At 53.0% G+C, this 14,243-nt stretch overlaps 1 protein-coding gene across 1 annotated transcript; it reads left to right on the top strand.

The window, feature by feature from the left end:
* The first annotated feature begins 236 nt into the window (after positions 1-236).
* On the top strand, positions 237-9,696 carry HECTD3 (HECT domain containing E3 ubiquitin protein ligase 3). Its single transcript, XM_009701121.1, has 20 exons — positions 237-280; positions 385-477; positions 752-887; positions 1,322-1,437; positions 1,740-1,853; positions 2,256-2,338; positions 2,726-2,891; positions 3,369-3,450; positions 4,397-4,579; positions 5,267-5,319; positions 5,649-5,713; positions 6,113-6,216; positions 6,551-6,670; positions 7,022-7,111; positions 7,471-7,677; positions 8,071-8,200; positions 8,655-8,729; positions 8,964-9,045; positions 9,164-9,235; positions 9,502-9,696. Exons 1-20 carry the CDS (start codon positions 237-239, stop codon positions 9,584-9,586), a joined length of 2,100 nt encoding a protein of 699 aa, XP_009699423.1. The 3' UTR covers positions 9,587-9,696.
* The last annotated feature ends 4,547 nt before the right edge of the window (positions 9,697-14,243 follow it).

The raw sequence follows: 14,243 nt of genomic DNA, 5'->3' as shown, positions 1-14,243 counted from the left end.
CTCCCCCTTGCACGGCAGGGAGGGTCTCACCCCGCATTCACCCGGGCCCAGCTGCGTGGGGTTTCGGTGTGCTGCCCCTCGGCCGTTCCCGCCCCGGACTCAGGAGTCCCGGCCCGCTTGGCCAGTTCTTCTGTGGAAGTGAGGCAATAGGGACGCCAGATGTGGAGTTCACTGGGTTTGGCTCGGTCACTGTGCTTGTCACCTGCCATGGGGGGCGTGGGCTGGAGGAGGTAGAGATGGTTGGAAAGGAAGAGGATGAGACTGGAGGTGATGCAGTGCGGTGGGGCTTTAAACCCAAATCTTCCCCTTCCAGCTGCCCCTTGACCGCCAGCTCCTTCTTTCCCTTGGGATTTTCTCACTCCCCCCTTCTCTGGGTTGTTTCAGATGGGAGCAGGTGGTGGATCTGACATATTCCCTGCGCCTCGGAGCGAAGCCCAAGCCCATGGAGCAGGATGAAGCGGCAGTAGAGAAGCTTCGGTATGAGCTGTTTCCCAGCTTCTGCTGTGGTTGGGTGCAAGCCGCTGTCTCTCCCTGGCTGCTCAGACAGTCGTCTCCTGCAGACGGGGGGGGAGAGGGGGGAAGACAGGCAGCGGGGAACAGCTCTGCTCAGCACAGGCTTGCCCTAGATAAGCCTGCACGAAGCAGAAAACAGAGCAAGACCAAGGCAAGCAGGGCATGGAGCTGCCTTTCCTGACCTGTTAGCCTGGTGGCCCCTGGTTCTCCAGACCAAGTAATCCCTTTTCCCTGGTAGGTTTGTGCCCCCAACATGGACTTATGAATGTGACGAAGACCTGGTGCATTTCCTGTATGACCACATTGGGAAGGAGGATGAGAACTTGGGCAGCGTCAAGCAGTACGTGGACAGCATCGATGTCTCATCTTACACGGTGGGTTAAAGGCATAAGGCTGCATCAGCCCCCCTGTGCCTTGGGACTAGGAAGCATTGGATGGTGCTTGGTGTCCTGGGCTGGACTGGGCTGTGTTTGAGGATGTGGGAGAGAAGCCTGGGGAATGTCATGCAGCATATTGTGTGATGTGGCCCCTGGAGGGGCTGTGGTTTGAGAAGCAAGTGCTAATATTAACTGCTAAGCTGATTTTGGGGAGAGTTTGATGTTCTGTGCTCTGTGTGTGACCCTAGAGCACCTTGGAGGGTCAGCCCCAGAGTCCTGTGCACTCTGTACTCCCTGTGTCTACCCACAGCCCAGCAAAGGGAACTCGCCAATTTGACAGCCTCTGGCTGTAAGATTCATGACAAGAGTAACTACTAAGAAGAAGCTAATCCTACCATCTGATCTTCCTTTCATTCACTGCCCTCTTCCAGGAGGACTTCAATGTGTCATGCTTGACTGACAGCCACGCCGACACGTACTGGGAGAGTGATGGGTCCCAGGGCCAGCACTGGGTGCGGCTCAACATGAAGAAAGGCACCATTGTCAAGTGAGGCACCTCTCCCCTGCGTGCTGGCTCATGGCTGGGGGGGGGGGGGCCGGCGCGGGCGCCCCCTGCAGCCCCGCCTCTCTGCATGAGTCCGTCATGGCCCAAATTTGCCCTGTGCTCTCTGCCCCTCAGCCCTTGCTCTGGGTCTGGGCTTGAAGGGGTCTTAGCGTTGTCACAAGTACCCCGGGATCCCAGCAGCAGCTGCGTGTGCTTGGTAACCAGTGTGACCAGGCAATGAGGGGGAGCAGCAATGGGTGTTTAGATGCAGTTACCTTCTCCTCACTTCATGCTTCTCTTTGCAGGAAGCTCTTGCTAACAGTGGATACCACTGATGAGAACTTCATGCCCAAGCGAGTTGCCGTGTATGGGGGTGAGGGGGACAATCTGAAGAAACTGAACGATGTCGGCATTGATGAGTGAGTGAATGGAGGTAGATGGTAGCGTGGCCCTTGCAGGGGCTGGAGGTGCTGGACACCCCGACCCTAAGCAGTCATGCCAGCACCAGCCTGGCTTAAGAGGCCCAGGGCCTTGGGACAGGCATTTTCCATCTCTGAGCTGCAGGTTCACTCTGCGTACAATAGCGGACGGGCTCTCCTGATCCGATTATGGGACCCATTGGGATCACGTCACCTGGACCTGAGAACCAGGAGGTTCAGGCGTTCAGCATAGGCCCTGTTGTAGGCAAATGGGTCTGGGTTCCTGCCGCAAGCTCCCAGTTCAAAAGATGCAAACCCTCTTCCCTTACAAGTGGCTGAATGGATTTTGGCAGGATGGACAAGAGAACAGCTCTGCAGCCCTCGTCTGTGCTGTGTTTGCAGGAGCTACATTGGGGATGTGTGCGTCCTTGAGGACATGACAACACACCTGCCTGTCATCGAGATCCGGATTGTGGAGTGCAGAGGTAGGGCTGGGTGTTAACAACCACATCCATAATGCACCTGTAAGATACTGTATGTTAAGAGTTGTTCCTGCGGCTTGTACTTCTTGAGCCTGCTGGCTGTTTCAGACAAGATGCAGAAGAACCATGAGAAACTCCAGGGGGACTTGGAGGTTTGCAGGCTCTCAGCTTTCAATCCTATCTCTTTCTGCTTTCAATTTTTTTTAATACTTTTTTTTTCTTCTGTAAATGCCCTGCTTCTTCTTCACAGAGGTATTTCTGGCTCTCAGGGCCCAGCCCCAGAGCTGGTGGAGCCAGTCACATTCCTAGTGCTTTTACTTATAGACCTCCCATGCTGGAAGGCTTGCTTTCTCATGGTCTTAGCGTATCATCCATGGTCTTCCTTGGCAGATGATGGGATTGATGTTCGCCTCCGAGGCATCAAAATCAAATCCTCCCGACAGAGGGACTTGGGGCTCAGTGCTGACATGTTCCAGCTGCCCAATTTAGTGCGTTACCCTCGCCTAGAAGGGACAGACCCTGATCTACTGTATCGACGGGCCGTCCTCATTCAAAGGTACTGTATGGAGCTGGGGAAGACAAATGGAGTGGCGTTGCCTGCAGGGATTGGTGCCATCTCCAGCATGAGTATGGCTGGAAGCTGTAAAGCTGTGTGACTCCCCTTGGGACAGGCATCCCGAACCCTGGAGAAAATAGTGGAGTCATTTGAGAACGAAGTGGGCTCTCTGGCATAACCCCCCTACACTTTCAGAGGAATTTTGCAGCTCAAGTTCACAGTGTCTTGTGTGTTGCAAGCGCAGCATATCTGTGCGGTGTGTGGGGCAGGTGCATGCAGAGCGCCGTGCAAGGGGTGCAAGGTCCCTGCAGTGCCCAGGGAGTGGGAATTTAGTACCAAAGGCTCTGTGATGTAAAAGACTACACTGGGTTGGGTTTGGATCAATTGTTACTTGTGTCTGAGGGTATCTGGTCTGGAATAGGTTTGTGCAGATCCCTGTCCCTCCTGTGTTGCAGTAGCATCTTCTTTGGGATTTAGGTTCATCAAGCTGCTGGACAGTGTCCTGCATCACTTGGTGCCAGCCTGGGACCACACTGTTGGCACGTTCAGCAAACTCAAGGTGAGCAATTCCCTCTGTCTTGCGGGGCCTCAGTCTGGCAGGGTGATTGCGCTTGGGCTGTGGCAAGGGAGGCAGTCAGTGCTTGTTGCCTTTAAAGCAACTCAAGGGAAATACCTGGCTGAGCTCAGTTCATTAAAGCTGTGAAAGGTGATATTGTTTAGAGGCTAGTTCACTGCTAAAACACTGGCGTGGAAACGTGTAGCTATGGAGTAACAAGTAGAATCAAACCAGAGCACTTCACCCTCAGAAGGACTTGGACCGTAGCAGCACTGGGCATGTGAGCTGGACATGCATCCCCTCCGAGATCTCAGCCCAGGACACTCTGTTCCTGCATTTGCTGCCAGCAGCTTTGAGCTGGCTGTGTCCAAACAGCAAGGCTTTTACCAGTAACCTCTTTCTGGCTTTAATAAGCTTTTGATTTCTATCTTTCTCATAAGATTGAGTTTATCCCTTCAGTTGTCTGTTTTCTTTACATCCTCTCCCAGAATACATACGCTGGACATTGTGGGGGTAGCCCCATTCTTTGTGTTTCCAGGCCTGGTGTCAGAAAGCACTGTAATTCCTGTGCCAGCTCAGCACAGGACCCAAAGCATTCGAGGGTTCTTGTTTGTTTAGAGGAGCTTGTTTTGATTACAAATAGGAGGGATGGTAAGACTGGTGTTCTGGTGAGAGTGAGGGTGAAGGAGAGTCCAAGCAACACCAGAGTGTGAGCGTCAGATGACGACTGATGGAGAGAGGACTGGGCTTGGTATCTCTGTTAAGCCAGAAAGCAAAATCTTTCAGAGGCAGAGGTGGACCAAATATTGTCAAGGAGAATGTGTTTGTGTGTGGAAGGCAGTGGCCCTGGGAAGGGGAGAGACCTGGTGGTGCAGTGGCTTCAGTGGGAAGCAGGTGACATGTTTTGGACACTGGGCACTATTGATGTTTTGGACATACCTGTTGGCAGCATATCAAGCAGTTCTTGCTGCTATCCAAGAGGCGCACAGCTCTCATTACCCAGTGTCTGAAGGACTCGGAGACCAGCAAGCCCAATTTCATGCCACGGCTCTATATTAACCGACGCCTGGCTATGGAGCACCGAGACAACCCTGCCCTGGACCCCAGCTGCAAGAACGCTGTCTTCACCCAGGTACTGTCCATCCTGGAAGGGTCCCTGCTGCTCTGGGGAGAGTGGGGCATCCCAAACCCAGAATGAGCCACATAGAGGTGGGTGGAAGGGACAGCTTGGAGCTGGAGATACCTGGAGTGCTCAAAGCCTCTTCACATGACTCATAGGCTCTACAATTACATGTGCTGATGATCCCATATCCAGGAATAACATCTAGGAGGGGTTTGGGATCTCTGAGTTGAAGTCTCCACTCTGTCCTGGATGCTCTCTGTGGCATGTTGCTAATGCGGGGCATAGCAATCTCACTGCAGTAAAAGGGAGAAAAACAAAGAACTATTGTATGAAAACAATAAGACAGCTGCATACAGTCTTTATCATGGTTTTACAGCAATGCTGATCTTCCTATTGTCATTCTCCCGCCACTTCCAAAAGATCTGTTGTTTTATCTGTGCACAAACAGCCCAGACTGCTGTGAGGTTTAATATGTGTTCAGTGTACCTCTGAGGCCAGAAGGCTCCATACAGTGGTTAACACTGTAATATATGTTCCCTTTCCAAAAACGAAGGGCTCCTAGACCATTTAGCGATCAGTTTCAGTCAGTATTTAAAGGTTTGGGGCAAACCAGATTTCTTCTAATTTCCTGCCTTCATCTGGCACCGGTTCCCCTGGAGAGCGGATAGCAGCCTTGGTCTTCTCTGCTTGTTGCAGGTTTATGAAGGCCTGAAACCCTCAGACAAGTTTGAAAAGCCTCTAGATTATAGGTAAGTGATGTCTGTGAGAGGGAGGGGATCATGCAGTCCTGGGGGCTGTGTCCTCTGTCACAGCAGGGTGTTTGGGAAGCCTGTGTGTGTCCTCTGCTCTGGAGAGGGTTTGCTAGGGCAGGAGTGAGCTCAGCCTTGGGATCAGGGCTTGTTCCCCAAGGTATCACCTCCCTGCCAAGGATGCAGTTGTCTCTGGAGCTTGAAATCTTGTTCTGTCCTAAGCCAAGGCTGGTCCACCCTAGTCCCCTGGTGTCCCTGCTGTGCCTGCGGCCTCCCCAACATCTCCTTGGCTTTGAGCAGCACCTCAGGCGATGCCTGGTTCTCTGCAGGTGGCCGTTGCGTTATGACCAGTGGTGGGAGTGCAAGTTCATCGCAGAGGGCATCATCGACCAAGGTAAGGGCTGTGTGAGGCAAGGCCTCCTCTGGAGCTGAGTCGGGGGTTGATGGGGTTACTCTATTGTTGCAGGGGCTCTCGTTTGCTCCCAGTGGGACTGCCCATGGAGGAGAGAGAGAAGGCAGGTTGCCTTGTCTGGCCACCCCTGGCCATGTCCCGGGAAAGGAGTGCTGCTTGCTGGGATGGGGACCAGACCTCCATCAGTCACTAACAACAGCTTTGACAGTGCCAATGCTCCCTCTGGCTGTCCTCCACAGGCCAGGCAGGGATGTTATTTCTCTTGTCTTGCTCAGCCCTGGGCCAGGTTGGACCAGAATTCCTCATCTTTGCTCCATAACTCTGAGGGCCAGCACATGAGGAGTTTACATCACTAAAAATGCCCTTCTTTTGGGGTTGCAGGTGGTGGTTTTCGGGACAGCCTGGCAGACATGTCGGAGGAGCTGTGTCCCAGCTCGGCAGACACCCCTGTGCCTCTGCCCTTCTTTGTGCGCACATCCAACCAGGTGCTGTGGGTCGGGGTATTTCAGGCAGATCTTCCTGTGCCTGGCAATGCAGTCCTGTCCCTGTCCCCCTGCATGCCAGGGGCATGCCTACTTTCACTGGTCTGAAGCTTTTCCTCATGAAGGGTTGGGTGGATTGCTTTGTGGCATCTCATTTTAGGATATGCTGATGAGTGCATGGATACTTGTCTGTCACTAGGAATATGGCCAAGGAGGATGGGAGGGTTTCGCCCACTTCTGTTGTGAGAAGTGCCCAGAGGCACTGCAGGAGCAGAGTTTGTGGTGCTTCGTGCTGTGCTGAAATCATGACTTGGAGTTTTCCCTCTCACTCCTGTAGGGTAACAGCACTGGAGAAGCCAGGGACATGTACGTCCCCAACCCCTCCTGTAAAGACTTCCCAAAGTACGAGTGGATCGGGCAGATCATGGGAGCAGCTCTGAGGGGCAAGGAGTTTCTGGTAAGCTTTCGGCCCCATCCCTGCATGGAGGTTTGCTGCAAAGGGACTTGTTAGCTCCCTTCTTCAGCCTGTCCAACAGGAGCATGGGAGGGCTCTGTGATCACACACTGGGACAGGAGGTGTTTGGCAGGATTTGGGACCGAGGGGTTAGGAGAGCTCACAGCCTGAGTTTTAGGAGATGCCGCTGGGAGCTTGGGAGAGGGTCTCTGGTCTCTGCTCAGCTATGATGAGCTCTGCATGAGGACAGAGGGAGTAGGGAAGCTCCTTTGTGTCTGCGCTGTTGAGCCCCGTCTCCATCTTTGGGGATGTCTCCTTTCACATGGACTCAGCAAAATCCCTGTTCTCCTTCAGGTCTTGGCTCTTCCTGGCTTCGTATGGAAACAATTAACAGGGGAGGAGGTCAGCTGGAGCAAAGACTTCCCTGCTGTGGACTCTGTGCTGGTAAGAGGGACTGGTAGGCTGTGCCTATCCTGTTCCTTGTGGCACTCAGGAAGGTGGTTGGTTGTGTCCCTGTCCTCATGTTGTACCTGCTTCTTCCTGTGATGTCTCAAAGAAACATGCCCAAAAGGGGCACTCAGCATTTAATACATCCTAGAGCTAATACAGAGATGTAGCCATGCTACCGCTTCAAGCGTGCGATGCCCCAGGGTCTGCTAAACAGCTTTATGGCAGCGTATCCCATGCTGTGCTGCTGTTGCAGTCACTCCAGTCCTTGTCTGAGAAAGGAGGAGATAGGGGCTCAGACACACCACTGCCCACTGGGCATCTCTCTAATAAGCACTCATCTGGGACCTGGACAGGTGAAGCTGCTGGAGGTGATGGAAGTCATGGACAAAGACACCTTTGAGTTCAAATTTGGGAATGAGCTGACCTACACAACGGTGCTGAGTGACCAACGCATGGTGGAGCTGATCCCCAATGGCAGCAGCACCGTGGTGCGCTACGAGGACCGCAAGGAATTCATTCGCCTGGTGCAGAGAGCTCGGCTGGAGGAGAGCAAGGAGCAGGTAATGCTGTCCCATAGCATCAGTGGTCATTGAGTTCCCAGAGACATACCACCCCCAGTCTGTTTCTGATAAAATGCGTCATGGTTAGTGTCCCTGTCCTCATTAGTGCATAGTAGGCAGTCCTTTTTTGGTGAGGTCTTGGAGCCCATGAAGTTCTTGAGAAGCAAAATGGCTTGTAGCAGCGTGGGAGACACGGGATTTTATTCCCAGCTCTGATATGGGCTTCCTGAACGAACTGGGATGCATCTCTGTGGGATCCTGTTCCCCTCTTCAGGTTCCTTGGAGCATTTGCTGAGCAGTCACGTGGCTTGCATCCAGCCAAGTCCCTAAGCTCAACCATGAGCCAGGGAAATGGGCAAGACATGCTGCTTACCTGCCCTGTCTCCTTTTCAGATCATGGCCATGCAGGCTGGGCTGCTGAAGGTGGTGCCCCAGGCTGTTCTTGATCTCCTCACCTGGCAGGAGCTAGAAAAAAAAGTCTGTGGAGACCCTGAAGTCACAGTTGATGCCCTGAAGAAGCTCAGTAAGTGAAGGGCTCTGCTGAAAACTCTTCCCCTGAAAACAAGACTGTCTTCTCTCCATGGTGGAACAAGGAGAGGTGTGGGAGGCCGATATTAGCCTTTATTATAGTGAGAATGTGGGCCTATATACTTCTTGCCTCTAAGTGGGTGCTGATGGGGGCAGGGGTGTCCCTTGTCTCCATGCTGGACCTCAGAGTAGAGGCTAGGGCATCCCTAGGCTGCCAGTATCTGAGCTTCTGTGGAGCTGAGATGTGGATCTGGATATGCTTTCTGGGAGGGGCCTGACTGCATGTGTCCCTCGCACCTTAGGTCTACGTGCTCACACCCTGCAGGCACCCAGAGATTTCTTTCTGCACTGGCAGAGGACCTCTGGGAGAACAGGGGAGGCCCTGTTCTAATTTATCTAGGAGGAGCTTGGATCTCTAATAAACTCCTTTTCTGTATCCTTTCTGCCAGCCCGGTTTGAGGACTTTGAGCCATTGGACACCCGTGTTCAGTACTTCTGGGAAGCACTCAGCAACTTCACCAATGGTGAGTGATTTGCTCTGTCCCTGCATATCTTGTGCCATGACAGCCCCTGCATGGTGGCTGGGAACTGGGGGGGTGAAACCTCCCTCATTGCTGCCTGGGGAACAGATGAGAGCCAAGGAGAGCAAGCTGCTGAGCTGAAAGAATGGCTTGCTGAGCCTGGGGGTACCTGAAAGTGGCTGTACTGCATCTCGCATCTCTCTAGGGTCTGCTGATGTCTCTGCTTTTCCTTCACAGAGGATCGCAGCCGCTTCCTCAGATTTGTCACTGGCAGAAGCCGCCTTCCAGCACGTATCTACATCTATCCAGACAAGATGGGGTGAGTCCATTTTTCTGTAGACTGCAAGGCTGGCAGATCCCACACCAAAGGGATGTGTGGTGTGGTCTCTGCCTCACTGGCCTGCTGGTTCTGACCAGTTTGTCACCTTCTCCCCAAGCTCTGAGACGACAGATGCTTTGCCGGAGTCATCCACCTGCTCCAGCACTCTCTTCTTGCCCAACTATGCCACGTAAGTTTTGGTGCTTCCCTGCATGTGGGGGACTGTGTGTCTGGGCTCTCTTCTTAACCTTGGTGCTGCCCCATAGGCCCCCATCACTTTGCCACACTTATGTCCCCCTACCTGTACCATATAGCTGCTGTGATTCTCTCTGTGTGCCGCTTGTGAAGCATAGCCTCCATCTCAGAGAGCATATTGTCCTCTCAGCTGGCAAATGCAGCAATGGCAACTCCTTCTTGTCTGTTGTTTTTTTCTCCTTCTCCTCCTGCCATCCCTAGAGCCAAGGTATGTGAAGAGAAGTTGCGCTATGCTGCCTATAACTGCGTGGCCATTGACACAGATATGAGTCCATGGGAAGAGTGATGCTGCAGCCTGACCGAGCAGCATGAACAATTGTTCGACAAAACCATGCAGTGGGAAGACCTCCCTTGTCCCCCCAGGATATGTATATATAATAAACATATAGGCGTGAAGCCTGGCTCCCAGCAGTGGTAACCACCACCTCTTTGGACATGGAGGTTTTGGGTCTTCAGCAGGGTGGGAGCTAGCTTGGAGTGTAAATATGATTGCAGTAACAAAACCCTGGCCCAGACCTTATACATCAGAAAGGTCTGGTGGGCTTTTGTTATGAGTTTCTTCTCCACATGTCCCTGTTGCAGCCCTACAACTCTCGCTCCTCCCAGGCTGCGGTCTGCTCCAAACAGAAGTGGGGTAGGGCCACAAAGCTGCACAGGAGGTTACAGCACAGGACAGAGAACTGAGCCGCTGCTAAGACCACAGGGATGCTCAGAGATGCTCAGTGTGTCCTAGCCCGAGTGTCCTAACTATGTTCCCTTGCCTTGTTCCTGCTGTCACCTGAGGTCAATGGAAATGAGATCATTTGTCTAGATTTAAGAAGAAATGGGGCAGGCTGGTGGCAGGTGCTGCAGGGGTGTCTCTGGCCACCAGGTGTCACGACAGACCACAGCAGTCCTGCTGTGGGAGGAAAGGACTCCCATGCTTCTACATGGCACAAAACCCCAGTTTCTGTGACCACCCGTGGTTCCCTGCACCCCTTGCACAGCAGCTGCTCCCCTACCAGAGGTGGGAACTGGCTCCTTCCCTCCTGCTCTGTATCCGGCATGCTGGTGGCCTACCAGCTCTTCTCCCAGGCACTTTGAGCCTTGATTTTCCCCTAAAAGCCAGTATTACAACTAATCTGTTCTAGTTCTCATGGAGATGTGCAGGCAGGGCCAAGCTTTTCTCTCAGCAGAGATTAGAGCAGTAGTAGGTACGGCAGCGCCGGGCTCTGTGCGCCTCTGCCGTGGGGAGATAGGTGGGGGTTTCAGGTGGACAGGGAAAACCGTTGCCCCAGGGGACGGGAGAGACTGTGGGTACCAAGGATTGGAGCTCCTTGAGCAGATGGCCACACACTATGTGAGTGAGGAGCAGGCAATGAAAGCTTTACAACTTCAAGACCATTGCAGATGTTCCTTGATCTTCGCAGCCCTGGGCAGGCCTAGTCATTGCCTAGCACTGTGAGCTACCAGACGTCGGTCCACTTTTATACCCCCAGCTCCATCTTCAGCCCGTGTGGTCTGTTGGACCACCACTACTACAAGCCACTGAGTCACTGGGGCTTCACTGGAGTGGGGCTAATGCTCTAAGTTGTTTATCCTGTCTTAACGCTTCATGCCGCCTTCTCCTCTGTTGGAGTCTGTCATCCAGAAATCACTTCCAGTTGTAAATGAAGTCCTTCCCTTCACCAATTTCCTTTGAAATTGCTGTTTTTCCCAGACCTGCTGAGGGGGTTTATACTAAAAGGGATGTAGGACCAAGAGAGAGCATGTGCTTCCATCTCCTGCATCACAGTGAGTGGAAGGAGTGTAGGATGAGTGGGGAAGCCATTTCTGGCAGCCCTTGCCTGTGGCAGAGCCCTCCACGCTCAGTTGGGTGGGTGTGAACTCCCATCTGCTGGAGGAGGTTTTTTGTAAATCCTAGTGTTTTCTCAGAATTGAGTTCTGTGGCTTTGTGGCTGATTTCAACAACCAGCATGGACGAGAGCAGAGCCAGTGTGACACCCTTCTGTGCTGGTGGCTGAGTCACTTCCTAGGGTGTCTGTTTTAAATGGGTGTGAGCAAGCTGATGAAAGGACTTTGGTCTGCTGGGTTGGCCTTGGTCAGGAGTGTTGGTGAAGGAGTCTTCAGCATTGAGCTGGGATTCGAAATGAGCCATCCTAGATCCCTTCTGGCCACTGACATTGGGTTGGAATTGCTACTGCTTTTTCCAACCTTGCCCACATGTCTCTAAGGGACATCTGCAGGAGGTCACATTATTTACTGAGCAGAACTAGAACTAGCAAGAAAAACTGACTCCTCCCTGGTGCTTTATTGCTGGGCAGGGGACAGTTGGTTGATGAGTGGCTCAGGGTGGGATGGATAAAATGGCCCTAGTCTTTGGTGGAGGGTGAGCTGATGTCACCAGTGGCAGTGGGCAGGCTAAGAGCCAGCTGGGGCTGCTTGGGCTGACCAGCTGCAGGGGAACGGGCACCTGAGGCTGAGACCTCCACCAGGTGACCACTGGTTCCCCTGGCCTTCGTGGAAGCAACTGCAGCTGACAGAGGGTAATTATGAGGTACCCAGAGCAGCTCAGGTTTCTCACTGAGGGATGAGATGCTTGGACAGCTCTCTTCCTTCTCGTCATCCATATTCATGGTCCTAGCTCTTCATGATGAGGGGAAAGCCACCATGCAGGGCGATGCTGAGAGCAGAGCCTGGCTGAAGTGATGGGATCCTTCCCTAGAAGTATGGTGGCATATCCATCCTTGGAGATGCCCAAGACTTGTCTTACAGCCCTGGGGAATCTGATCCAACTTTCAGTCTCGCCCTGTTGGCTTCAGGTATAGGTCCTCCCTAACGCAAAGCACTTGGTGACTGTGGAGTTATCAACTTTAGCTTTTCCCACATTTCTCTACTGTTCCTCCCAGCAAGGTCTTTTAGCCCCAACCTCTCACACCCTTGGGTTTATTTCCTGCCACTGAGAAAAGACGTGCTGCCCAAGGGCTTGCTGGAGCTCTGGGGAAAGGATTTAGCTGGTGACGGGGATTTCTATTTGAAAAATACTAGTAGTAACAGGACCCTGGCCCTAGCAGAAAGGCTGCAGTTGGGAGCTCATCCAGGATGGTCTGGATTTAACCCCTACAAGCATATTGGAAAAAAAAAAAAACTTGTTTTACCATATATACCATTGTTTTACTCTCCATTTTGTGTGATGGCCACATACATGTTGAAGAATGGCAGCAGCCGTTGCTGTAGTATAATATTGGGGTGCAGAGACCTGTGAAAGCCCTTCCAGTTGCAGGAAGAACCCATTGCTGCAGTGAGGTCTCAGCTGAGATCATTTAGTGCATGGTCGGAGGGTCTGGATAAATGTGGCTGCTGAGCAAGGATGCTAAGGTAACCCACAGATCCTGCTGTTGAGTTTGCTGTGCAAAGGTGAGCTGGGAAGGGGGAGCTGGTAACCCACCTGGATTTCCTCTGCACAGTCCTCTCTCTCATCTGTGGTGTTTTAAAGCCAATCACAAACTGAATTTCTGCTGTGATAGCCCAGCGAATTGTGGAAAAGGTCAGCTTGGCTCAGCTCTGGCCAATCTCAGGGGCCCAAAGTAGGTGTTATTTCAGTGCTGGGTCATGTTCCTTCTCCTCTGATCTCTAAAGCTATGGGTAGGAGCTGTCTCCTAGCATGTTTGACAAGACAGAAGTCCAGTGCCCCTGCCCCAGACTCCTGCTGCACATGGCCCAGGGCGAGGGAGCCCTCCTGGGCACCAGGAACCAGAGACTTGCGTGCCCCCACCCCATTGCCCAGTCTTAAATCAGCTGAGATTGATTTTTCAAGCCAGTGCCGTCCTGGGGAAGGTGCTGGTGCTCCTGTTCTGCTGAGGAGGCATCTCTGTGTGCCAGAGCTGCAGCTTTACAGGGTGGGTAGGGATGAGCTGGGGGAGGAACTGATGCCATGGAAGCTGTGTGTAACCACTTGCTCTCTCCTGACTTCAGCTTGCTGGATTGTTATAGAATAGCTTCAGGTGACTAATAACGCACGTGTAGTCTAGCTGTTCTTGTTATTCCACTAATACCCTGGAGTATGACAAGCTATAAATAGTTTGACAGGATCTGTCTGTCCCTACCTCATGTAGGATCTAAAATAAAGTGAATGAACTAACTGCTCCTGGCCTTCCTGATGATTTATCTGGTCTGGCTGGGGCTCCTGCATCCTTCTGTTGGGTTAAACAGCGATGGAGACTGATGTCATGAGAGACAACTGGAGGGGAAGCAGAAATTGGCCCCTTGATACCTTTTGCATGCTCAGCGGTATCATGGAGGTGGCTCAGAGCATTAACTGGCTCAACCCTTTGCAGCAGCTCTGCAACCAATTTTATAGGGTGATGTGGCCGTGGAGGGAGGACGTGCCTGCGGTGGCCGCAGTTAGGAGCAAGGCAGAAGTCTGCTTTTCTCTCACACTGTGATTCAGGGCACTTTGCTCCCGGCGAGGCCGGTGCCGATCGCTGTGTTGAGGCACAGTCACGCCTGTTCGATAGATAACGCTGCAGGGATGACAGCTGTCGGACCTGTCTTTGCACCGTGCCTTTGCAGGCAGGGATGGAACTGGACTCTGACCTGCCAGGAGAGCAGGCAGGCGCCGGAGGGGTGCGGGGACCTTTGAGCTCTGCCAGCCTGTTTGTTTCCTGGTCTCTAAACGCAGCTTTTTGTGCTTAGCCTGGAGAAACACAGCGTGGGGTGGAGCTGAGTTGCTCTCTGCCACCGCCTCACTGTGGTATGCGACAGGCAGACGCGACGTGGGGTGACACACTGCCAGCGTTCTGGGGTGGTTGGGTGCTGCTGGGTGTCATGGCCTCGTTCCTGCTGCCGGGATGCCGCTGCTGGCTGGGATAAAGCTGCTCCTGGGCAGGGAAGCCGGTCATCCTCCCCAGCGGGTGCTCAGAGCTCCCTCACCCACTGCAAGCCAGCCTGGGGCAGGAATATGT

The sequence above is a fragment of the Cariama cristata genome, unplaced genomic scaffold (assembly GCF_000690535.1).
Source record: "Cariama cristata isolate BGI_N322 unplaced genomic scaffold, ASM69053v1 scaffold7665, whole genome shotgun sequence".
Classification (NCBI taxonomy): Eukaryota; Metazoa; Chordata; class Aves; order Cariamiformes; family Cariamidae; genus Cariama; species Cariama cristata.
Note: the sequence above shows the minus strand (reverse complement) of the source record. Positions and strands in the feature narration are given on the sequence as shown.

Excerpts from the sequence above, each read along its gene's own strand:
- HECTD3 (XM_009701121.1), top strand. The coding sequence starts at position 237 with ATGGTTGGAAAGGAAGAGGATGAGACTGGAGGTGATGCAGTGCG. Across the intron at positions 1,438-1,739 it reads AAGAAAGGCACCATTGTCAA|GAAGCTCTTGCTAACAGTGG; the intron begins GTGAGGCACCTC and ends TTCTCTTTGCAG. Across the intron at positions 6,671-7,021 it reads TGAGGGGCAAGGAGTTTCTG|GTCTTGGCTCTTCCTGGCTT; the intron begins GTAAGCTTTCGG and ends GTTCTCCTTCAG.